This window comes from Tupaia chinensis, unplaced genomic scaffold (genome assembly GCF_000334495.1).
Source record: "Tupaia chinensis unplaced genomic scaffold, TupChi_1.0 Scaffold149011_1, whole genome shotgun sequence".
Taxonomy (NCBI): Eukaryota; Metazoa; Chordata; class Mammalia; order Scandentia; family Tupaiidae; genus Tupaia; species Tupaia belangeri.
This window is the reverse complement of record NW_006208857.1, coordinates 1,926,862-1,953,716: the sequence shown is the minus strand read 5'-3', so window position 1 is coordinate 1,953,716 and position 26,855 is coordinate 1,926,862. Positions and strand designations below refer to the sequence as shown.

At 41.1% G+C, this 26,855-nt stretch overlaps 1 protein-coding gene across 1 annotated transcript in view; it reads right to left on the bottom strand.

Moving 5' to 3' along the window:
• The window catches only part of ANO2 (anoctamin 2), a 434,288-nt gene that overhangs the window by 47,388 nt on the left and 360,045 nt on the right, over positions 1 to 26,855 (bottom strand). The window contains exons 17-19 of the mRNA XM_027769235.1: positions 24,574 to 24,631; positions 24,311 to 24,411; positions 9,080 to 9,225 (exon numbers count right to left, since the gene is read on the bottom strand). Of these exons, the coding sequence (XP_027625036.1) occupies positions 9,080 to 9,225; positions 24,311 to 24,411; positions 24,574 to 24,631 (305 nt within the window). The remainder of the gene's footprint in view (positions 1 to 9,079; positions 9,226 to 24,310; positions 24,412 to 24,573; positions 24,632 to 26,855) is intronic.

The window sequence follows — 26,855 nt, the reverse complement described above, 5'->3', positions numbered from 1 at the left end:
CCTAGCCTTTCCCTCCTTGTTTCAAAACAAGCCTGAGGCAGGGACCAGGAGATGAGCCTACCAGGTCCGGTTGGTGGTTTTTGCTTAGTAGATAACTTCTTTTCTTTTCTTTTTTTTTTTTTTCTTTTGGAGAGGATTTTGCTATAGGGCATGTGCATTTGCCAGAAAGACAGAGAGAGACAGAGAGACAGAAAGCAAGAAAGCATCCCCCAGGAGGGATGGCCACACCACAATCCCTTCTCCATTCTCCTCTCAGGATCTTGGGCATGCACGCACACACACGCGGCCCAGCATGAGTTTAAGCCACTGGGTCTGGGACTCAAAATGTAGTCGACTACATGGGAGTCCAACGACAGTCATTTACACTAACTGCTGGTCCCTTTTTAGTAGATAGTTTCTAAAAACAAGAATGTTTGGTGAGTGGGCAGCCATGGGTTCACAGGAAGAGAAGCATGGGCAATTCTCTGAGGCACAGCTCTGCCTGGTCAAAGGGAAGAGGCAAGGGCCCAGATCTCTGAAGTAAGCAGTTAGGTGGATTCCTTTCTACACTAGCAAGACTAGTCCTGTAACTGCTTGCCCAACTCTCTCCTCTGCTGCACCAGGAACCCTGAGGGTACAGTTTGCATCTGCTCTCTCTGTGTCCCCAGTGCTGGCCCCAGGCCCGACGCTGCAGCACTGCCCTCAGGATGATTAGGAGGGGGTGCCGTGCAGGGAAGGATGTGGACTTGGACTTGACGTTCAAGCCAAGTCTGAGGAGAGCATTCCACTCTGTCCACTTCCACTAATGACTTGATCCCAGAAGGCAAAGGAGAAAATTAAAACCAGAAGTGACTTTTCTTTGAGGGAAAGCCTGATAATGAACGTGGCTCACTTTGGTCTTGGAAGATGATAATTGCTGCATCTAAGGAAACATATAAATATGTCCATGGTGAAGAGAGAGGCCCAAATGTGGGGTGAAGAGAAATGAGGCTTCTATTTCTCTGCCACTGAAGGAAGGGGACCCAAAGAGCCACTCATTCAAGAAATACTTAATGAGCTCTAAGTATATTCCAGGAACCATGCCGAATAAGACATGGTCCCTGTCCCCAAAGCACTCCCATTGTCAAAGGATGCAAGTGTAGGGCTGGCCTTGTAGTGCAGTAGTTAGGCATTGTGTATATAAAGCCTGATCCCACGTGGCCAACCACGTTCAAATTCTGGCCTTGGCAGCTTGAAAAACACACCACGCATGTGTACGTGTGTCCAGGATCCTGACAAAAACAAGAAATGGAGAAAAAAAGATTGCACCGTGACCACACCCTGATTGAGGGATGCGCTTTCTCTCGCTTTCTCTCTTTCTTTCTGTGTGCGTGTGTGTGTGTGTGTGTGTGTGTGTGTGTGTGTGTGTGTGTGTGTGTCTGGCAAGTGTGCATGCCCTCTAGTAATAAGAATGAAAGGGGTGCAGCTATAGGAGAAGATAGGAGGGGAGGATCTGAGGATGGGAGAATCAGAAAACATTTCCAAGAGCAGATGTGTTTGAGTCTGGACAACTCAGCAAAAATGCTAAGACAGGACAGCATGTTTAGACATGGCATCATGAGATACCAGATGCACGCATGAGGACCCGTGAAGGGACACCAAGCAGAGCCAGCTCACGAACGCCCAGGTGTGCTGCACTGGGGGATACCAACTCTACTTTTTTAAAAAGTGGGTAGCATTAAGGGATTTTAGGTACAAAATAAATAAACGTTCTGGTTTCCATTTTGGAAAAGTTATTCTAAAAAGCAAGAAGGAAAAGTGAAGAGGGAATGAAAAAGGATGTAGGGAATAGGACGCACTTGAGGTCATTCTAAAGAGATATAGTGAGAGCTTACAAAGGAACCCAAAATTCTCAGCCCAGGCCAAGTCAATGAGGTAAGGATTCCCTGGTCAACAAGGCTCTCCCACTGAGAGGCTTCTCCCTGGGTACGGTGGATGCCCAAGTCTGAAAGAAGCCATGGAGAATAAGGCAGGATCTGCACCAACTCGTGGACCTTCCTCCTGAACTCACAAGTTCAAACATGCAACTTCATGAGACAATTTGGATATGACTGAGAGAGTTTTGCCCTCCTGGTCTATGAAACAGATCTGCCCTTGCATTTTATTTCCAGGGAGCAAGAGAGAGTGGGGGCTTTGGCCTTTCAAGATAATATCTGGCTTTCACTCTGAATAAGTGAATGAGTACAAAAATGCAATCAAAAGTGAACCTCCCCCTTTTTTAAGGTTTAACAGGATATAAGCTCATGACTATGAAAAATGAGATTTCCTTTAATGACTGTGTGAATGACAAGGAATTCATCTCATCACCCACATTCATAGCCCAAGGGCCTCAGAGTTTGGGTTGCATTTAGGAGGCTAAAGGAAGACTCTAAGGAAGATAATTGAATTCCTGAGGCAGAAAGACAATAGCGATTAGTTTTTGGATGAATAGAGGAACAAAAGCTTGTGGGTTTTAGATAAACAGATGACAAAAAGCCCATTTCAGATTCCAGACTTGTCAAGTTCAGCCCTAAGGGCTTAGAGTTCTCTGAAAGGACAAACATCTTGGAGTGTTTATAGCTTAGTCTTCTGAATGTTCTTAGAGCAGCCTTGAAGCCTGGTACCCTCATTCTTTAAACATTGCTTCAGGACTCTACCCTAATGGGGTGGGCAGGACCTTTAGGGCTTAGCACATTCAGAGGCCTCAAACCATTTTTAGTCAAAAACTTTCTAGATTCAAGAGAAATTGGACTCTAGACAATAACAATGGTGGCTAACATTCATTGAGTGTCTATGCACATGAGTAGATTTTTAACTACTCTATATACATCCTCTAATTCTTAGGACAATCCTAAGTGTTTCCACTTTTTTGCTTAGTTTTGTTTTGCTATAGGACACATGCACTAGCAGGAGAGAGAGAGAAAGAGAGAGAAAGAAAGTGAGAAATTATCCCCGAGGTAAGTGGCCGTTCAACGATCCTTTTTCCACTCTTCTTTTAGGCTTTTGAGTGCACACACACACACACACACACACACCTGGTGTGCTTTTCAAGCCACTAGGTCTGGAATTCAAACTGCAGAGTTGGCCATGTAGGATCCAGATGTCTTAACCACTACCCCATCTGCTATTCCCTTCCCACTTTCTAGATGAGAAAATTTGGCCTGGCTAACTTTCAGCACCAAGCCCAGACTTACATAGGAAGCCCACAGCAGTGTTGGGGTTGGAAGCCCAGTGGTTTAACTAACTGCTCTTAGGTATGCTGCTTAATGAAGTCAGTGAAGTTTATTCTCCAGCTCAGTCTTTGAATGTACATGAGAATAAATATCCACTTAAAGGGCGAAAAGGATAGTCAAGCAAAAGGACCCAATCCATTCACACAGAAAATATGAAATAAAAAGTCATATCTAAATCAATTGACCATCTTAGCAAAATGGCCTAAAGAATTTTGTGATGAGTTTCTATGGAACTTGACTTAGAAAGCACATGTAGGATACAGGCCTTCTCTTCCCAGACAAGACTGCATCAACATTCATTGAACTGTTGACTGAATCAATATAAATATCATCCTGAATTATCAAAAAGACAGTCCTGGTCTCCAGACGTGTTCCTCCCTCTGGGTGCTTAATGAATGTTTGATAAATGGGTAAATGGACCTGTACTCACGTGTTCCCTAGTTCCTTTCTTAGCTTTACCTCACCCCTTCTGCACTTGGTATCCATTCCCCCAAGGGAAACAGCCTTCATAATCACCATACTGGGCAAGGCACCCTATGGCCTGATGGGAAATGCAAACCTTTTTAGGTCTTTAGGGTTTTTCACTAATCTCAAAACTGTATCTGAACCCTCCCTACGCAAACTGCCGTTTGCTTTGCTTTGTCAACATTTACTTTTGGCCATAAGACTGAACTTGCCAGTCCTTTCCTCAGATGGGTCTTCCCAGCTTTTGATATGTAGATCCTTGGAACCAGAAGGGACCTTGGTGTTCATTAAGTCAACCTCTTACATGGAGGTGGAAATTGACCAAGTCCTGCTTGGAAAATGATCCTTTATTTGCCTATTTAAGATTTTTAAACCCATTCATTTTATTTATGATAGAGAGCACATGAATATGTAAAAGAAGAGAGAGAGTTTTTTTTTTTCTTTTCTTTTTTTGGAGAGGTTTTTGCTACAGGGCACGTGTGCTCGCCAGACAGACAGAGAGAGACAGAGAGACAGAAAGCAGGAAATCACCCCCCCCGGGGGGGGATGGCCACGCCACAATCCCTTCTCCTCCATTCTCCTCTTGAGATCTTGGGCACGCATGCACATGCGCCCGGCGTGAGTTTTAGCCACCAGGTCTGGGACTCGAACCGCGGTCGACTACGTGGGAGTCCAGTGACATAGCCATTATACTAACCGCTGGTCCCAAGAAGAGAGAGAGTTTTAAAAGGCACACTCAGCAGGGTCTTGTCACACAATGATCCCCTATTTTCAGCCCTTCAGTTCTTCAGGATCTTGGGCATGCAATCATGTACCCAGCATGCTTGCAAGCTGACCCAGGGATCTGAACCAACAGGCAGCCATGTGGCTTCCAGCTCTGCAGTTCAGTTTGGCACTAACTGGACCACCAGGCTAGGCTACCACTTGCTATTACTATACAATTTAACTCTGTAAAAATATATTTTCCTCATTAATAAGTATATTCCTTCATTCACTAGTGCACTCATCTTTGTTTATCGGACGTATGTGCCTATTATGCACCTGAAAATATGCTAGACTCTACAAATATCTTCATAGCCATGATCTTCACTCACTGCTCTTTGGAATCCAATAAATTGGGTCTGCTGAAGAACAGACATGACCATTGCTACCATAATTCAGTAAGCTATCCTCAGGATTTCTATCATACACAATGCCAGAACAGAAAAACAATTAAGTAATGATTCCTCTCAGGAGAAACTAGGATTCTCCCTGTGAAGAATTCATAGAGAAAACATTATGTAAAGCTAAACTAAAGAGCACGCAGCTCTGTGTATTCACCATGTGTTCAAACTTGGGTACTTACAAAGTAATGAGAAGAGGGCAAAAGCAAAGAACTAGAAGACTTGGTGACATCTGGAAGAAAAACACACCAAGGCAGTAGAGAATAAAGTTTATACTATAGGTTATAAACAACAAATGAGAGATGAGTAGATGGTGTAATGGTTGTTTTTGGATTCCAATGTAGTTGACCTTGGTTCAAGTCCCAGACCTGGCAACTTGAAACTCACACTGGATTCGTGTGTGTGTGTGCCCAAAATCCCAAGAGGAGAATGGAGGAGAAGGGATTGCAATGTGGCCATCAACCCTGGGGGGTGATTTATTGCTTTCATCTCTTCATCTCTCTCTGTCTCTCCAGAGAGTACATGAGCCCAATGGCAAAAAAAAAAAAAAAAAATCTCTCTGGAAAAAAAAATTACATTCAGCTTAACAAGGTAAAAATGGGGTCTGTATAGAGACTGGGAATCTCAAGCTAACTATTCACTGACAATTCTTTCAAATCATGTAACTTCAAAATACTAACTATGCACTGCTGAAAGAGTATTTTCATACATTGCCTGTGACTATTGACCTAATCCTTTCAAAAAGCAATTTGGTAAACTGAATCAAAAACCATACAATCAATCACACTGTGTATCAACTAATCACACTGGTGCAAATCTATCTTGAAACAATACTAAATGTGGAAAAGGTTACATGCTCAATGATAGTATATATTAGAGCATAAAGATAAAGGGGAAATTGGAAAAGAAGCCTTCACGCTCTTCATTGGAAGACAGGTAAATAAACGAAGGTACATTTATCACAGGGGTTACCACGCAGCTATTTGCTTTAAATATTTATTATGTGAGAACTTGGAAATGTTTATTCATATAATGCAAAATATCAAAAGAGAAACAAATGTGTACAATTGCAACTTGATTTAAAAATTATATACATAACAAAAAGGGGCCCAGAAATGGCACCAAAAGGCTCATAAGTTGGACTTGAATAAAGAAAGTTCTAGAAGACATATTCTCTACTTGCTTCTATTTTCAAACTTCCTATTACATGGTTGTTTTATTCTTAAGGTTATATTTATAACCTTAAGTAGTTGGATTTGTTGTTTTGCTTTTTTTTTTTTAATCTATAAATTTTACTCTCTACATCTTGATGTGATTTTTTTCCAGAAGTCATCAAGTCTTCTAGCTCTTTATGTTTTTCCCCTTCTCATTACTTTGTAAGCACCCAAGTTTGAACATAGTGGATATATATATTTAAGGACACAGAAGCTGACAGAGCATATTTTCCCATAGTCTACCTTCCTATTGCCTTAAGACCGGTAAGAGAAGCAATACTTTACACCTAATACAACTTTTATATGTGCTAGATGCTCGTCTAAGCACTTCACAGATACTAATTCAATAGATACAATAATACCATAAGGTACTCTTTTCTTTTTAATAATGAAGCAAATCAAGACATAGGCTTGCCACTGACTCAAGGTTTCCAGTTAGTCAGTCTTGAAGCTAGGATTTAAACCCAGAGAATATGGCTCGACAATCTCTGTTCTTGATCACTCAAAGACAGGGAGCTTTGGTATGGCCAGCTAGCCGGATGGGCAGGCGGGCAAGCATGTAAAACTTACACAGATAGTTGGTGGTAGGGGTATGAGACTGGGGTTAGAAGGTGCAGAGACAGACAGAGCCCAGGGGCCCCTGATATTGGCCCCTTACCAAATGGAAGCCTGAATCTCTGGCAGCAATTTCTTTCTTTCTGAGTGAAAAGATGGCAGATGCAGAATGGCATTTGAAACATGAGCAATCACCTCTGTGTAAATATTTGGCTCAGTATTGGAGAGGGATTAGAGGTAGCACTTACCTAACATGAAAAGCATAAGGGAGCTATATGTTTCCATAAATGGTCTTGATACTTTCTTTGCCTATTGTTCCCAAAGCAGATGAAATGACTGTTTCTTCTCCAGTGAGTTGGCTTAGGATTACAAAGCCCAAGCTTTGTCTAAAATACTAGACACTTGGAGCTAGAACAGATCGTTCATAACCATCTAACCGAGACCCTGTCCATCCCTCCACTCTTACCATAAACACACATGTTTTTGTAAGGGAATAGGATATATCCATTAGAAATAATGAGTGAGGTATCTGGTACATAAAGAGGCATCAGTAGTCCCCTATTAAAAGCGATTAACTGGGTACCGGCAGATGGTATAATGGCTATATCACTGTACGCGTAAGTAGTTAGTTGCAGTTCAAGTCCTGGGCTTGGTGGCTTAAAACTCATGCAGGCACATGTGTGTACTAGCCCAAAATCGCAAGAGGAGGATAGAGGAGAAGGGTTGCAGTATGGCCATCCTCCCTTGGGCTCTCTCTGTCTCTCCATCAAGCGCACATGCCCTATAGCAAAAAAAAAACTCTCAAAAAAATGATTAACTGGGGCCAGCAGGTAGTGTGGTAGTTAAGGCTCTAAATTCCCACATGGCTGGCTACAGTTTGAGTTCTGGACCCAGTGGCTTGAAGCTCATGCCAGGCTAAAGTGCATGTGTGCCAAGAGGAGAATGGAGGAAAGGGGATTGCAGCATGGTCATCCCTCTATGGGGTGATTTCTTGTTTTCTGTCTCTCTCTGTCCCTCCAGCAAACATATGTGCCCTATCCTATAGCAAAAATCTCTCTCTCAAATAAGAAAGTGATTAACCAAAAGGGACAGGAACCATTACATAAACCCAGTGATAGGTTCAATGCATCAAGTATTGAATTAAGTCCTGAGTGATTCTTTCATTTAATCTGGTTGATGTTTCTCCATAATCTGTAGGTTGAGCATTGTTTAGATGCTATATCTAGGATCTTGATCTTTAAATTTTAAGTTTTGGAAAGAGGCTTCACAAACATTCATCTGAATGAAATACCGAGATTATTCTCAAGTAACCAAGAGTGAAATCAGCTAGTGGTCTAGGTTGAGAGACTTCTCATGTTGGAAAAATCATGGCTTCCAAGCCATGTCTGAGATGACTGTGTTCTATCAGCCAGACTGACACTTACTCCTGCCTTTAACCTCTATCCAAAACCACCAGAAGCTCAGCAACTAGGAGTCTCCTCTCAGCATAAACATCTCAGCTTTTCGTTGAAAGTTGGCTTTTTACCCAGACTTATTTGATCAGAGTGGAAGAATTTCATGTATTCTCCATATCAAAGATGTATATATCTGGGCCAGCAGGTGGTATGTTGGTTAAGGTATTGAATTCCACATGGCCACCTCCACAATTTGAATCTTGGACCAAGTGGCCTGAAAAACATGCCAGGTACAAAACTATTGAGAAGAGAATGGAGGAAAAAGATTGCAGCATGGCCATTCTCCCTGGGGAGGGGGAGTGATTTCTCACTTTCCTTCTCTCTCTGTCTCTCCCCAGCAATGCATGCATCCTATGGCAAAAAGAAATCTATAGAGAGAAAGAAAGAAAGAAGAAAAGAAAAAGAAAGAGAGAGAAAGACAGAAAGAAAGAAAGAAAGAAAGAAAGAAAGAAAGAAAGAAAGAAAGAAAGAAAGAAAGAAAGAGAAAGATGAAAAAAGAGAGAGAGAAAGGAAGGAAGGAAGGAAGGAAGGAAGGAAGGAAGGAAGGAAGGAAGGAAAGAAGGAAGGAAGGAAGAAAAAGATGTGTATATCTTTGACCCCCAAGTGTCACAGGAATACAATACTTTGTTTTCATGAAAACTGTATTCTTAAATTTCAGACTTCACTATTTCTCAGTTTTGTCAATGATAGAAACCATAGAAAGGGGCCTGAAAGACAATTTTTTCATTTTATAGATAAAGAGAGGGGACCCAAGCAAAGCTGGCATTATTCTAGTGTCTTCTATCATGTTGGTGGTGGTCCTGCTCCTGATTCTTATCTCATGGGGATTGTTTTATCCACCCTTTTTAACTTCATATGGCTCCGAAAGAGAAATGGAGTACTGAGTAGCTGATGAAGCAACATAGGCTGCCAGTCATTCGTCCCAGCTCCCACCCCCCACACATTCTCACACTCTAATCCACACCTGCCCAGTGGAAGGGAAGATTGGGGGTTCTTACTCATTTCCATGTACTCTGGAGTCAGCCCGGTATATGGCTCCAAGCTGTAGTCTAAGTCCCACTGCTCCGGATGTTTTGAATGAGCAGAGTCAGTTTCTCCAGGTTCTGTATCATCTTTTAATTTCCGAAACAATTTTTTTAGTTTCCTGGAAAAGAAGTGGACTGGTCACCAAAAGATTCTAGAGAACAGAGTTAGTTGTGCTGACATAAAAGAGGAAATAACTAAGTTTTGACACTAAAGCCACCTCTGACCCAAGGACAGATAGACACTAAAAAGACTATTTTTCTCCAAAAGATATCCTGGGGTGATCATTTATCAAGATAATGAAAGACTCTCCACAAAGGATGAGGTTTCCACAGTCCTAAGAATGGTAATTCTTTTGTCTGGTAAGCAACAAGAAAGTTGGTCTTTCCTGCCAAATGTTGAAAGAGAATCTGTCCTACTGTCCAACAGGTAAGCTAGGTCCCTCTTCATGGGAACAGAGGGTATCTAGAGAGTGGTAGAAAGATGCTCTCTTCCCAAATCAGATATTTTGGGATCTCAATAACATCAATATCATCATTTTCCCATTAAAGCCAAGTTCAAAATTGTCTACCCACCACTACTATGGATTAAATTATGTTACTCCAAAAGTCATGTGGAATCTCTAACTCCCAATATAACTATATTTGGAGATAGAGTTTTTAGAAGGTAATTAAGGTTAAGTGAGATCTAAAGGTGGAATAATAATCCAATAGGTTTAGTGATCTTACAGTGAAAGAGAGAAAGATCTTTCTCTTTCTCTACTATATGAGGACACGAAGTGAAGGTGCTCATCTACAAGCCAGGAAGAGAGCCCTCACCAGAAACTCAACTCAACCCTGTTGCCAGAAACTCAACCCTCTTGCACTGTTTTTTTTTTTTTTTTTTTTTTTTTCTTTTTTGGAAAGGTTTTTGCCATAGGGGGGATGGATTCACCAGGACATTTGCCATAGGGTGCATGCATTCACCAGAAAGGCAGAGAGAGACAGAGAGACAGAAAGTGAGAAATCACCCTCCCAGGAGGGATGGCCACGCCGCAATCCCTTCTTCTCCATTCTCCTCTCAGTATCTTGGGCACGCACGCACACACACCCAGCATCAGTTTAAGTCACTGGGTCTGGGACTTGAACCACGGTCAACTACATAGGAGTCCAGCGACATAGCCATTATGTTAACTGCTGGTACCAACCCTGTTGCGCTTTAAACTTAGACTTTCCTGCCTCTAAAACTATAAGAAAATAAATGTCTGTTTTGTAAACCACTCAGTCTATGGTATTGGTTCTAGTAGCCCAAGAAGACTAAGAGAATCACATTTAAGAAACTTTGGTCTAAAAATGATGACAGTGGCTTGACTTCTCAAGGTTGGTATGAGCACTAAGTAAAATAATATTTATATAGTCCTCTGTACAATATCTGGACATAGAGAGGGTTGAATAGATTATATTGCTGTTTTTAACATTAAATGCTGATATATGCCTGAGGATATAGTCCTTTCATACCTCCCATTGAGTCACAATGTATGAAGAATGAAAATAAGTGAAGGAGCTAAGTACCAATTCTGCTAATCAATCTAAGACAGTTGGGAGAAATAACAACAGAAGAGTCAGAATATATATTTGAAGAGTTTAAAGGGATTTTGAAGTCCACGCTTCATCCAGATGCAGGAATCCATCCCCACCCCCCAACATTCCTCACCCAAGACTAACCCCTGTATAAATCTCTGCAGAGGAGCACTTCTGATAATGATCGGGCAACTCATTCTATTGTTAGTTAGTAAAAATCTCATGGTTCAAAATAATATTCTGATTGTGTTTCATCTGATATCATTGCTATCCAATAACATAATATAATGTAGTGTATAAAAGCCTAATCTTTGGAGTCAGAAAAAAGTGGGTAAAAATAAGTTTAAGAACCAGCAGGTAGCATGGAAGATAAGGCACTGGATCCCACATGGCTAACAGCATGGTTCAAGTCCTGAACCTGGTGTCTCAAAAATCACACCAGGCACATGTTCGTGCATGCCCCAAATCCCTAAGAGACTGGAGAAGAAGAGCTTATAGTGTAGCCATCCCTCCAGGGGATGATTTTTCATTTTTCGTATCTCTGTCTTTCTCTGGTGAGCACATGCACTCTATAGTAAAATCTAACTAACTAACTAAATAAATTTGTAATTCACTAAATTTTCTTGAACAAGTTATTAAAATGGAATAAACTTTAGTTTTTTTAATCCTTAAAATGAAGAAATAAATATTAGCTTGCTACAGGGTCTATTAAAAGGGATAATTGTGTAACATCCTTAACATAGAACTTGGTATCTGTTAAGAGCTCAGTAAACTATCATTGCCCTTATCACTGTCATTATCATCATCATCCTTATCATAGAAGGATTTAAAAAGTAAGTTGAGATACATTAAAAATAGTACTAAAGTTTTTTTCATAATAAAACAAAAAGTAACTATTCTGTGGTAATAAGAAAATGAAAAACAAAAACAAAACTTGGAGCCTAAAGATTCTGAAGTCAAATAGTGTGGATGCTTTAGATCTTGCCTAAAGATTCTGAAGTCAAATAGTGTGGATGGAAGAAGATGAAGGGAAAAAAAAGAAGAAGAAGAAAGAGAGAAGGAAAAAAGGGAGGAAGAAAAGGAAAAAGAAGAGGTCTAAAACCAGAACTCAAATTGATATTTCCCCTCTGGTACAAGTAACCAGAAGATCTTGATCAAAATTTTAGTAAAAAAATAATTAGTTGTTTCATTATAAAAGGAAAATCAAATATATGCACACATCCACTTCTGAAGTTCCACTAAATTAACAATAAATGGATGGAAAATGTATGAAACCGTTGGTTAATATATAAGTTGTCATGAATACAGCAGTATGTGAGAGATATTAATGAATGTTTAATGTCTTTCATTAATATAATTAATAATAGGTTAGCAAAGTTGTAATGACTGAATATCATGTATCCACACTGGAAAATGGCAGATGAAAGCAAACCAATTCATACTATAAAGTCTCAGAAAGCCTTGGGAATTGGAGGCACTAGGTATTCCAACGGTATGGGGTCAAAGCTCTGTTTAGAGAACAATATACCCTCATGTCTCTACACCCATGTTTATCCAGGTAATTAGCACTTCCCAATATCAGTAGGAGCAAGAAATATATTATTTTTATTTTTTTATTTTTTGGAGAGGTTTTCACTACAGGGCGTGTACGCTTGCCAGACAGACAGAGAGAGACATAGAGACAGAAAGTGAGAAATTACCCTCCGGGGGAGATGTCCACGCCACAATCCCTTCTCCATTCTCCTCTCGGGATCTTGGGCATGCATGCACACGTGCCTGGTGTGAATTTTAAGCCACCGGGTCCGGGACGTGAACCGTGGTCAGCCATGTGGGAGTCCAGCAACATAGCCATTACGCTAACTGCTGGTTCCCAAGAAATATATTCTGATAAGAAAATTAGGACATATGGTGTCACAGCTCTGTGAGGTTGGCCCACAAGGAAGTGTTCCAGGTTCACATCCAGAGACCTTCCTGAGTAGACTGGGCACACATATGTCCATGATCCAGGGCTAGCTGAGGCTAAGAGTTAATAATGGCATCAGGATTCGGTTAGGGTTTTTTTTTTTTCTCTCTCTCTCTCTCTTTCAACCTCCCCCTTTTCGCTGTTTGTCATGCTCATTGAAAAATAAACTTTAAAAAAATAAAAAAATGAACCAAGGTAATGCTATATCTAAAATAAATTCAATAAAATTAACAGAAGATAAGAATCAATAAATGCTCATGAAAAAATGAACAAAAGAAAGAGAAATAAGCAATAACAAAGAGAAAAAGATTTAAACTGTAATTGATCTAGGAACTCCAACATTTAGTCAGAAAGAGAAAACATTTTGAGGAAGAAGATACAAAAGCAATATATATATATTAAAGCCCCAGAGGTAGAGGACATGCATTTTCTGATTAGAAGGATCCACTCAGCATAATAACAGAAAAATAAATAAATAAAAGCTACAGCAAAGCACATCATCATGAGATTTCAAAAATGTAGGGATAATGAAAAGGATTCCAAAGCTCCCAAGTCCTGAGGGGCAAAGATAGACCCTGTACAAATTATTGGTTACAGTTTTTAACATTGGCCTTTGACATTAATAGACTCTAGAGAAATGTATTTAATATTTAGAAAGCAAATTAATGTTCAGCATAAAATTCTATACCCAGCCAAAGTGTACATGAAGTGTAAAGGCAGAATAAAGTTATTTTTAAATATGCCAGGTTTAATTAAGAAAACTTAACTTTCTAAACATTCATTCTCACAAAGCTCTTAGAGTATGAATCCCACTAACTGAAGACAGAAAAAAAAAAGGAAAACACATGGAAAATACAGCAATTAAGGACTCATTCAAAAAAGATGCTGGATTTAACTCAGACTGATGGCTCTATAGCAGACACAGAGAACAAAGAGCTTTGATTTGAACAGAAGAATGTAGGGTTCCTAGAGGATCATCTCCATGGGAAAAAAAAATATGACATGTTATATTTGATGAGATAATCTACCTGGGAAAGTGGACATTTCAACAAGGGTTACCAATAATGTGTGAAGAATATTATAAAGGGAGAAGTTTAAGCAATTATGAAAAAAAAATAGGGAATTCTTACCTAAGAAAGTTCTCCCTGCAGAAGAAATGTATAAATTGAGACAAAATAATAAAAGATAATAGAAGAAGAGTGGGAAAGGAGTCATGTGAAAAATGACAGTTTTATTATAAGCATAGAAAATTATTTATGCAACAGCTGAAGACAAATGTCAGAATGGCTCATAGGACTGAAGAGAGCTCAAAATGCTTGAAGCATAGAGTATAAGAAAGAAAGTAATGAAAAAGATTGAAAGACAGAGTAAGCTCATGGCACTGAAGGCCTTGAATGCTATGCAGGGGTTCAGGTGAGAGATTATGGTAGTATCATCTAGGGTATATAGTTTATTAGCAACTAGTCTACTTTTATTCTCTCTCTCTCTCTCTCTCTCCTTTCTCTCTCTTCTCTCTCTTCTCTCTCTTTCTGTCATTCTTGCTCATGAAAAAAAAATTAAACTTTAAAAAAAAGGATGAAAGGCAATGAACCAGGATAACTTTGGTCAACTTATCCGAAATAAATTCAATAAAGTGATAGAAAGATAAACATTTAAAAACTCTCAGAGTAGAAGACAAATTAGGATGCTTAGGAGGTAAAATCAAGAATCAATGTCTATTGCTGCATTATTCATAATTGCTAAAACATGAATTAACCCAAATGTCCAAGATGAGATGAATGGAATGAAAAAAATGTAGCACATATACACTATGGAATACTACTCAGTGATTTAAAAAAATGAAACTCTGACATTTTACACAAAGTGGATGAATATGGAAGATTTAATGCTAAGCAAAGCAAGCCAGACTATGAAATGTATTATATGTCCCCATTTAACATACATGGAAGGTCTGCACTCTATGGCAGAAACTGAAAGATTAGAAGGTGTAATAATAGTAGGGAAGGCAACCATAGATACCAGAGGCAGTATAAGAGGGCGTGAGTAATAGGGGGCTGAGGAAAGCAGAAAACATTTAAGAGACACAAAAGTGAAAAGTTATCTGTTGATGATAACGTACATGGTAGTATCTATGGCTTGCCTGATATGCACTGAATTCATGCTGGGAAAAACCATTTTGTGTGCTGTAAAAATGTACAGCAATTATATGTAAATTGAAAAATGTAAAAAAAGAAAAAAGGGGGGGGGAACCAACAGATGGCATAATGGTTATGTCACTGGACTCCTACGTAGTTGACTGTGGTTCAAGTCCCAGACTGTGTAGCTTAAAACTCATGCCAGATGTGTGTACATGTATGCCCAAAATCCAGAGAGGAAAATGGAGGAGAAGGGACTGTGGCGTGGACATCCTCCCTGAGAGGTGATTTCTCACTTTCTGTCTCTCTGTCTTTCAGGTGAGCACACATGCCCTATAGCAAAAATTTCTCTTAAAATAATTTTTTTTAAGGAAGATGGTGGGGGATTGTAGATGGGAGTGGGAGAATGAAGAATCAAGGATAATTCCCTGAGTCCTTGGGCATGTGTGCAGATGGTGGTGCAGTTTGCCGTGAGAGGGAACATTTAAAAAGAGGATTCTTTTAAAGAACTATTTATTTAATTTTATTGTATATTATTTTATTTTTAATTTGCTATAGGGTATGTGCACTCATCAGAGAGAGATAGAAAGCTACCAGGGCAAGAGCTCAAACTTCAGTCAGCTATGTAGGAGTCCAGCGTCTTAACCACACCACCTGCTGGGCCCTGAGGAAGTTTTGGTGATGAGGATGAAGACAAGAAGGAGTTTTGGGCATGTCAAGGTAGAAGAACCCATAAGACAACTAAGTAGTGATAACTAATAAGAAATTGTAAGTACGAGAGGTCTTTAAAAAATTTATGGAAATGGCGCCAGCAGGTGGTGTGGTGGTTAAGAGCGCTGGATTCCCACATGGCCCATCAAGGTTTGAGTCCTGGACCTGGAGGCTTGCTTTCTCACTTTCCCTTTCTCTCTCTTTCTCTGTCTCTCTCTGGTCAAAATTTAAAAATGATTATAACAACAAATGGAATTAAATAAATAAATATTTTTTAAAAATTATGGAAAATGCATATTATGAAAAAACTATTTATGGATTTAAAAATATTTTGCACCAAAATAAACTCAGACTAACTTGTTAACACATGTCTGAACAGAATCTGGTTTGAGGCACTAAAAAACATATCGGTTTGAAAAGAGCTTCTATCAGCGTAACATGAATTCTGCTAAAATTGAAGTTATACAAAAACCATGTTTATGTTGAAGCTTCAGTGGAAGAATAGTGAAATCACTGTTACTTTACAAAAAAATGTAGAAGAACAATGTCCCCAAAGAAATCAACAGTTTAGAAACAGATCACTCATTTTAGGAAGAGATGAGAAGGGCCTGCTCCATGGCACAGTGGTAATGCACCGTACGTAGCAACTGCAGTTTGAATCTCCAGCCAGGTCAGTCTGAAACACGTCGGGCACATGCACATGTGCTGCAGATCCAGTGGGTTGAAGGGCTAGAGAAGGGTATCATGGGATGATCAGACCTCATGAGCAATGCTCCTCTCCCTTTCTCTCTCTCTCTTTTCTCGCACATAAGTACGCGCTAACATGAATAAAGGAGGTTTTTTTATTTTTGTATTGTGTTTTTTGCCGGAGAGCCCATTTGCTTGCCAGAGAGAGAGACAAAGAGAAAGGGTGAGAGAGAGCATTCCCCAGTGAGACATGGTCACATCACAATCCCACCTCCTCCATTTCCCTACTCCCTACTGGGATTTTGAGCATGCATGCACAAGTGCCCATTGTGTTTTTCAAGCCACTCGGGTTGTAGTTTGAACTGCGTGATCAGCCATGGGATCCAGCTCCCTTAATCACTAGACCATGGGCTGTCCCAGAAAATAAATTTAAAATAAAAAGGAAATGAAAAGAAAAAAGAAGGACCAGTCAGTGACATGGTGGTTAAGGTGGCTAGATCCTTCTTGGCTAACTGTGTGGTTCATATCCTGGACCTGGCTGTTTGTGAAACATGCCAGGCACATATGTGTACATGTCCAGAGTTCCACCAGGAGGGGAGGTGTGAAAGAGGAGGTGCTGCAGCATGCCGCCCCACCATGGAGGTTGTTTTCACAGTCTCTCTCTCTCTCTCGCTTTCTCTGGCAAGTGCACACATCTTCTGGCAAATTAAAAAAGAAAATTTCTTTTAAAAAGGGTAAAATGATGCTGAAGGTGACACCCGCAGTGTCACACCATTCATATCAATTTGTGAATAAAAAAATGAACCTTATTGTCCTCTAATTAAAGAGAATCAAAATTAACAGCAAAAACAAAAGCCAACACCACACACATCTCAACTGGTTCCGTTCATACAATTCTGACTGAAAAATTAAGGTGGAGCAACTTTCTGCTCGATAGGTGCCCAAACTGTTGCACCCAGGTCAACTGCAGACAAGAGCAGACTTCTCAATGGCCATTTTAAACAAGTGAAATTGAGATCCTGAAGTATTTCTTGAAAAAACCATGACAGGAGATGACACATGGCTTTACGAGGACAATCCTGAAGACAAAGTATAATCAAACCAGCAGCTACCAAGAGTTGGAAGTGGTCCAGTCAAAGCAAAAGTGGACCAGTCAAGCGCAGAGGTGCCATGGCAACAGTTTGGGGGGATGCTCAAGGCATTTTTGCCTCTTGACTTGCTGGAGGGCTAAAGAAGATAACATGTGTTTATTATGAGTTATTGGAGAAAGTTTTAGCAGAAAAACACCCAAGAAAGCTCTATTAGGCAGTCCTCCTCCACCACTATAGCGCTCCTGTTCATCTTCTCATCAAACAATGGGAAGTCACTAGCCCTCCACCTGATATCTAATGTGGCTCCTTCTGACTTCATTGTGTTTTCTAAAATATATTTAAAGGAAACCCATTTTTCTTTAGTTAATAATGTAAGAAACGATCCTCAGTCCTAGGAATTTAACCATGGAATGAACCATAATAAATCATCACTTACAAAAGTGTCTTCAACTTGATGGAACTTAGGTTGAAAAGTATAGTTCATATTTTTATCTTAATCGTTTAACTCCATTTCCACTAACTTTTTGAAGTCCCTTCGTCTGTGCCTGGAGCTCTGAAAGGAAGTCTTTGTCTAGAGATGGAGACTGGAGGAGCCTCAAGGAGAAGCAGGACAGAAGCCCTAGCAATGAACATCACCCAGGCAAAGAGCTCTGAGGAGTAACAGCTGGGGGATGAGGCAGAGGGAACAGACATGGAAGGAGCAGTCACAGGAAAAGAAGGGGTCACAAGGCTGAGAGGTAAAGAAGGTTAGGGTGGGAGGGAGGGGGTCAGGGGATGATATTTACAAGAAAGAAAAGTTATCTGTTGATCATGTACATGGCAATGTCTTCGACTTGACCAATGTGCATCATATTCAGGCTGGGAAAAACCACGCTGTATGCTGTAAAGATGTACAGTGATTAAATGTAAATTAAACATTTTTTAGCAAGGCCAGGGAAGAAGTTGGAACTGCAGGAAAAATTTGGGGGTCAGCAGTGTGGGTAGGTCCAAAAGGTGAGATGAAACTTCACAAAATAGCTCTTAGGAGCTCATCGTTCCCAGAAGTTTCTCTTATGGATACCTCAGTGACCCTTAGCAAAATTAATAAAGCAAGTTTGTCCAGAGCAGAATTTATAGGAATCCTGCAAGTGTATAATACACAGCTGGGCTGTTTAGAAAACTTCAGATGATGATTCTGACTGTATGATGCACTATCTTGTTAAAATAACTCCATTGATAGTTACTCTCTTATCCTTTCATCTGCTATTTTTCAGTCCCTTTTTAATGACAAGTCTCAGAAACTCTCTGGGAGGCTGGGAGCTATTCTTCAGCTTGTGTGCCATGCGCTCACACCATGACCCAGGGGATTGTCACACCTTCAGCCTTCCTGCAGCAGGAACCTGGGCCCCACACGGTCTCTACAGACTTGGTAAACAGACTTGAGCCCTCCTCAGAGAAGGAAGGCATTACTACGTGGTGTTCTTTGTTAAAGACCATGAACATGTACAATCCTTGATTTGACTATTGCACCACATGTGTGCTTCAAAAATCTGTATTATACCCCACAAAGGCATACAACATTTAAATGTAAACAAGTTATAAAAAAAGAGAGAGAGAGAGAAAAGAAAAAGAAAAAAGTAAATGCTAGGCAGAGTATAGCTCTGCCTGGGTCAAAGACAGGAATACATTCGCCTCTGGGCTAGGTACTGCTTTTCTTGACACCTGTCAAAGTTCCAATTGTTCCATAAATTGATGGCCAATGACCAGATTCTGTTGTGTGGAGGAGAATACAGGCTTCCTATGATGATTTTAAAGAGAATCTGTTTTAGGAGACCAGCAGTTAGTGTAATGGCTATGTCACTGGACTCCCATGTAGCCAACTGAGGTTCGCGTCCCGGACCCGGTGGCTTAAAACTCACGACAGGCGCGTGTGTGTGTGTGCCCAAGATCCCAAGAGGAGAATAGAGGAGAAGGGATTGCGGTGTGGCCATCCCCCCTGGAGGGTGATTTCTTGCTTTCTAGCTCTCTATCTCTCTCTGTCTGGCGAGTGCACACGCCCTTTGGCAAAAACCTCTCCAAAAAAAAAAAAAGAGAGATAATCTGTTTTAGGGACCAACAGTTAGCATAATGGCTATGTCACTGGAATCCCATGTAGTCGACTGTGGTTCAAGTCCCGGACCTGGTGGCTTAAACACACGCCAGGCGCATGTACGTGCGTGCCCAGGATCCCAAGAGGAGAAGGGATTGCGGCGTGGCCATCCCGGCTGGGGCCAATTTCTCACTTTCTGCCTCTCTGTCTCTCTCTGTCTTTCTGGTGAGTGCACGTGCCCTATAGCAAAAAAAAAAAAAAAAAATCTGTTTTATGTCTTAAAATGTAGTATTTATCACTTTCACAAAAATAAAAAATAAAAGCCTAAAGTTTATAAAATCTCACTAGCTATGTCCAGGAGTGTATCACAGTTATTTTGGGATGTGATCTGGTGCTCTTATTAAGAATAACAATGGAGAGACATGTTGTCAGTGGAAATATCTATCGGTTTGTCTACTCTCTCCATCGTGCAGTATGCCCAGGAGAGGATCTGGTACATAAAAGAGATTTACCCTTTCATAAAAATAAAAAAAAAATGCATCTGTTCGAAATGATAAGAGGCCTAATTTTGCTTTAATATAAACTGGAGCTAAATTTGATATAGAATTATAGTGAAGAGTAGAGGAATGGTGTGGCATGTTTTAGGGGCACCAACGTCATTTGGATTCAAAACCTATTTTGCACAAACACATGGGAAAGACAGTGTCTGCGAGGAGGAAGGAAATCCCCACCAAGGACTCAGATCATAAGCTGCACAAGATAAGATTCTCCCATGTGCCTCCCGTGTCTGAACTCATCTCAGAAGGAGATGCCTGTGAACATTATTCTGGAGCCTGTAGGGTCTAAAACCATCCAGCTTTACTCTGGACAGCATGTGTCACAACTGTGTCAGGCCCCAGGGGCCTGGGGTTGCATGAGTGGAGTAGCCCAAGACCAGACCGCAGGGCCAGGTTTTAGCTATTATCATGGCATTAGTCACCAAGCTGCCTTTAAAGTGCTTAGTGCCCCTGCCCTCATCTTAGTGTCTTTCTTTGGAGCACTGTGGCTGCCCCTCTCCAGGGCCTCTGAACTAGGCCTAGCAAAGGTGGGCGTGCTCAAGCTAACGTCACTGAATCTGGGACAGAAGAGAAAAATCCTCTTCCTGGGCTGGTCCTTTCAGTTTCTCCCCCTGGGTCTGCCACACTTTCAAAGCACCCCCTTTAAACTTACAAGCCACAGTACAATCTTGACTACCATGAAACCCCAAGAGCAGTTTTTCCTTTCTCAGATATCCGTATTTTCCATTTTCTAGATGGCTGAGCTTTTATCAAAGCTGTTTTTGCACACAGCCATATTGAATGGAAATCTTTCCAGAGGAGCTTTTCCAAGGACACACAGTAACTATATTTTGAAGCTTGAATTTAAACCCAGAGTTGTAGGGCCACCAAATCTCAGGCCTTCAGAGATGTGTTAAAGACCACTGGGCCAGGGCCAGCAGGTACATGATGGTTAAGGTGTTGGACTCTCATGTGGTCGACCATGGTTCGAGTCCCACACCTAGTGGCTTGAAACTCATGCCAGGCATATGTGTGTGTGTGTGCCCAAAATTCTGAGAGAAGAATGAAGGAGATAGGATTGCGGCACAGCCAACCCTCTGCAGGGTGATTTCTCACTTTCTGTCTCTCTCTCTAGTAATGTGTGCCCTATAGCAAAAATCTCTATAAAAAAAAAAAGAGTGAGAGAGAGAAAAGAAAAAAAGACCACTGGGCCTAATATTTGTCATTTATGTAACTCCTTCCTCACTATCAAATACAATGTCTCTTTTGGTTGTTAAAGTTTTTACCCTGTGTTTATTTCATCTTTCTTAATGTAAGGATAGTGCCAGGTATTTTAGATCTGGGTTGGAGGGTGTCTAATTTATTGAAAATAGACTCTAAGCAGAGAGTGAGGATCCAAAAGTCATAGTTTTAGTGATTTCATGTGATCAAATTCAAAATACAACTGGTACAGTTATAAAGGCTTTGGAATTTGGTAGAATTTTTCTCTATGTCCCCCAAATTAATTACATAATTATGTTGAATGTGTCCTTCAGCAGACTGGAATGTAAATGAGGAAACACCTGAGACAGAGGTAAAATGTATCTGAAATTGACAGTGACCAGCTTCGCTGAATTGGAGAGAGGTTCACGAAGTGTTCAAGCTGAAAGGCATCTTAGAAATGGTTAAAAGGCTACTTAGGTTCATCAAGAGATGAGGGCAGCGAGACTTAAAAAAGTGACTTGCCCAATGGCTTTATGAGTTACCATGCAATTAATATTGATAGAAGTGTAACACATTTTTAAACACACAAAATAGTGAATGCACATCAAGCATAAACAAGAAGATTTAGCCTTCCCGGCAAACAGCCATGTGTTATTTTCATCTGCCATGTAGCTGATGCAGTTGACGGGTGGGGAACATGCCAATACACAGTCACAACATATGCCCGGAGCCTGCCTCTCTTATACTGCACAAAGGGCTTCTGGACCCACACAGAGCAGGCTAAGTAGTAAAGCAGAAGTCCAGGGAGGGAAAAATGGGCATCTCATACCCATGAGCTCTCCACACTGCCACCCAGAGCAGAATGGCAGTGTATGGAAGAGCAGGTGTCGTCTCCAGATGTTTGAAGGGGGATGAAGACTGTTTTTGTAGCACTTGTGAAACAGCTGGCCTCAGAGCTTCAAAGGGGCCAGATGTGGCTGTGGAGCTGTCTGTCTACTCTCTGCATGTTTGTCCACAAATGTTGTCTTTCTAAGAGGGTAAGGCCCTAGAAAACAGGCACTATTTGCTTCACTAGCTTCATCTGCCAACTACAGAGTGGCATTCAGTCAGAAATCAGGGTACAGGGTAGACCTGCAGAGGGGCAAGTTTTCTCAGGCTGACCGGTGACTAGGGGCTGGTGGAAGTGGGCAAGAATGCAGAACCCAAGGCACGAATGCTTTTTCCAATCTTCTCCCGAAAATCACATGCCCAAGTACCACCTGATGTTGTCCCAGTACGTGGGCAAAAAATCCCCTAAATGTGCAGCCTAATTACTAGTGTTCAATGGTGAGCCCCATTCTGAGGACGAGAATGTCAGAGTTATAAAGTAATAATGAGTCTCATTCATTGAAGTAAAGCTCTCATTAATAGGGCTTCCCCCCACCCCAGGTAAATTAAATTTTCTCCATGATAACTTTAGCTCTGTAAATGCATTTCTCAGGGGCACCAAAGAATAGTTTTCTCTGGGGACATTTCAGACAGTTACAGCCCCTCAGAAGCAGGGGGAAAGAGGTTTGATTATACATCTTCTAATGCAGCTCAAGGAACCTCAGACCCAGGGATCCCTAAATAGACTTAGAAGGATTCTGGACTCTTGCCATGTCCTGGCACATCCCAAGACCTTGGTCAGGAAACCACCATCTCTTTGAACTTTTCTTTCTCCATTTTTAGTGCTACTGTGGTGATGAGGTCTTTGTGATAAGACCAAAGTTAGTCAGTTGTTCATTTAAGAAAGATTCACATACCTGAAGTAACTTGTTTCTATAAAGAAAATAATGGCAGACAATCTTATAACATATGAGGGTGGCAGCCTTATTTCAAGACAGACACATCCTGGAAGAAATCTCTCTGCTTTTAAAGTCTTCTCCAAAACTCCTGCCCTTTACTAACCGTGGATTCAGATAGATTTTGCATCATATGGAAAGTACCCAGTTATATGCAATCTATTTTGTCTCCCAAACTAAAAATCTAAGCTCTGAGGAAACAAGGCCATTTCATGGTATGTTTTTTATTCGAGCCATAGGGTATAGGAGTGATGTCCCCTGCAAGCCCTCCTACCCTATGGGCAGTGTCACTCCTGATTTTCTGGCCACTTTATACTCTGCGAGCCACTCTATTCTCAAATAAATTCCTCTGCTGTTTAAACTAATCAGAGTAAATTCTAATGGCTGCAACTAAGTATCCTGGGCAAACAGGAACAAATATAGTTGAAAAGAAAGGAATTAAATAAGCTTCTTTGTTGTAGGACCTCTCAGAACCATTTATACAATGATATAGTAGATGTCTAAGGGGGAGAGGAGTGTGTTACAGAATCTTCAACTAACCCTATGGGGACTGTCTAATGGCTACATCCCAGGATAGTCATTCTTGCAAGTGGTTTGCAAAGAACTCCAGACCTGGAACATACTGTGCACTCTGTCCTCCTAAACAGAACCAGCCCAGCCAACTAGAGTTACCCTTGATCATTCTGTCATTCCCTAGTCCTCGGATAATGGGCTGCCTGAAAGCATCCGTTGGAACAGATTCTTCTCTAAAACCACAGAGCAATGGAAAGGGGAGGCAGAAGTTACATTTTTCTTTGACCTGTAAATAGATTTTAACTTGTTCCAGCCTCTGGTCCTGTAGGTCCAGTACTTGGGAGTCATTGTTCACTTTTGTGAGGATCTCAATGAAAAATCTAATTGAGAGAAGTCCCTTCTATGACATTTGCACAAAAAACCATGAGGGAGGAGAGAGAGAGAATCCACATGAAAACCACCTATTTCATGTTTCTTCCTTTCTCTCCTAAGAGCATAGATTCTCTTTTTTTTTTTTTCTCAGAGATTTTCCAAAATGATTCCATTGTGTTCCAGACGTTTCTATCCTTCGATCTACCACACTGAAAGTCTCTTGTATTTATTTACTGGGAGAACAAATTGCATTAAAAATATTATGCTCTTTAAGTTCCAGGAGATCTGACTCCTGGCACCAAGACTTACTAGCTATGTGTACTTAAGTACATGGTAAATCTTTCTGAACCTCAAATATTCCAAATTAGATTGGCAAACAAGGCCAGTGGGAGGGGCTTTGCCCTACAGGGAAAGCTATTGGCAAATAGACAGAGGAATAAATAACCAAACTATCTGGAAAGAGGAGAGGCCATGAAAGGCCCGCCAAATGCCTGGCACTTCTGGGCTTGCCCCGGGCAGCAAAGCGAAATGAATTGATCACATACGGGACTCCGATCTCGAAGATGTTGTTCTGGATTAACTGTTTCCCCAACATGATGATGCTGAGCTGAATGCAGAGCTCCATGAGGCAGCCTCCTGGAGCACACTGCAAGGAGAAGATGAAAACAGGTATGGTTAGATCAGGTGGAGCTCGAAGAAGCACAGGTGTGAAATAAGCCATGCTGTGAATAAGGATGGGGTTAGGGGTGGAGAAAGGGTGCACCTGCAAACCACTAGCCAGGCATGAAACACCAGTGGCTGTACTTGCCTCTTCCATGCGGTAACCATCGAACACATAGACGTAGCTTCCAGGCCTGCCCACAAACCTGAAATCAGACAGTGTGGGAAGAGTAAGAGAAGGGTAGGAAATGCCCGAGCTGTTGAGGTCATGCCTCCTGGGTGGAATGGCCACCACCCATGTCCTTCCTGGAAGCACTGGGTAGCGGGTGCTAAATCACTCTGAGTCAGGAGTTCATACCCTGGTCCTAGCTAGCAGTCATCTCTAACATCCAGGGTTCGCTTCTTAAACTAGCCAGATCCCAGTGAATAGCAGTGAGCCGGATAGGCTGAGTCTGGCTGTACTGTCAGGAAGCAGTCTGTGTGTGTGTGGGGGGGGGGAGGTGAGTGTGTCACTTTTGAGCCTTAACACAGTGAGGTCCGGATGACCTCAAACTATATTTTCTGCATACCTTCTTCCCTCAACTAATGTTAAATGCCAAGATTTTGTTTCAACTCCTTCGTGAGGGCTTCTGACTCCCAGGAAATGAACCTGTGAGATAGACTAAAGTTGCAGGTAGAAAGAGATTTCTATTTTTTTATTATTATTATTTATTTAATTTTATTTATTCATTCATTTATTTTAATTTGACCAGAGAGAGAGAGAGAAAGGGATAAAGGAGGCCGCCAGGTCCGGGACTCGAACCGCAGTTGGCCATGTGGGAGTGTCCAGCACCTTAACCACCACGCCACCTGCTGGTCCCGGAAGAGATTTCTAGGATCAGAAAAGAAAAAAGTGTTTGGCTTCTCATTGAAAATATTCAAAGGAATAGACGAAGCCTGCTTCATTCCTTGTGTAAGTCTCTTTTACCGGGGGGATAACAGGACTACGCAGATGGGAGAAACTGAGGGGGGAAAGTCATCCGTGCAGCAGACAGCAATCAGAAGAATCCTCCTTACTTGGAATGCCATCCCCTTTCCCCCTGTTGAAATCCTTAAATCTCTCCTTCTCTAAAGTATTCCTGTTGTCTCTGTTCATAATTGTTCTCCCTATATTTTCTTTAGGCCTCTTATGACTAAACTTACTGCAAGTTATAATATGCTGTTTCTATAACTCTCTCCTTCAATACACCCTAAGTTTATCTAATGATCAAGAATCTTTTTTATTTTCCCATCTAATTTTCTTATTGATTTTGAAGCTATATAGAAACCACCAACAAAATACATACTCATTAATATGGACAGTCTCTCTGCTACTATCATTTCGAAATAGCCAAGGGCAGAGATTCTGAGAAGAGGGTTGTGGTGGGTCATGAACTCCTCTATAAGAAGTTATCAAATGTGGGATTGCTCTCATTATCAATGCCTATTTAATTTAAGGGAGGCTTTTCTGATATAGTTGGTCGATGTCTACTGGGAAATCTTGAAGGTAGCCAACTAGTGTAGACAAAAAAATACTTAGCAAAGTGACTTGACCTGCAGATCTACTGTGTAGTCTTGCTCTTGGTTCCTAAGAGGAACCTTTAAAATCTTGGAATTTTCAGAGTGATAGGAGTACCTTTGCTACTTAGGATTATACCTAAATTTATACTAACAAGATTTCCTAGAACAGGGACAGGCCATGCAGAAAGATCAACCATGCTGGTTGGAGCTTTGACTTACCTGGCAGCAGCCTTACCTCAGAGGAGGAGAATAGGGCTAGAAATTGAGTTTAATCATATGGCAGATAATTCACTCAATTATGCCTAAGTAATGAAACTCCAGTAAAAACTCTGCACACACATGCTTGAGTGAGCTCCTTGTTTAGTGATACACACCAGTGTGCTGAGATTAGACATCCTGCAGATATGGCAGCTTTGTGATTACAACACTCCCAGACCTCACTCTAAATGCCTCTCCCATTCACTGGTTTGGATTTATATCCCTTTACTATTACAAATCTGCAGTTGTTCATACACCCCATTCTTGGGTCATTCAAATGAATTACCAAACCAGAGAGTGTAACCCAGAATTTATAGCCAGTGGGTCAGGATTGCAAGTGGCCTGGGAACTCCAAAGCTTGCAGCTGGTATCTGAAGTGAGGGCACCCTGTGAATAACTGTGTCCTTATCCTGTGAAGCCTGTATTAATGTCTGGTAGGTAGCATAAGAATTGCATTGCAAGACTTAAACGCCACTGGCTGGGCATGAAATACTTTCCTGCCTCATCCTCAAAGCTGAGAGACACAAATTCTTTTTAGACTCTCTTCAAAGTCCAGTGCCAGATTCCTACAGAGCTGTCCTGCTTGTCTAAATCTGAAGATGCCAATTCGAAATGATTCAGTGTGAACATTCC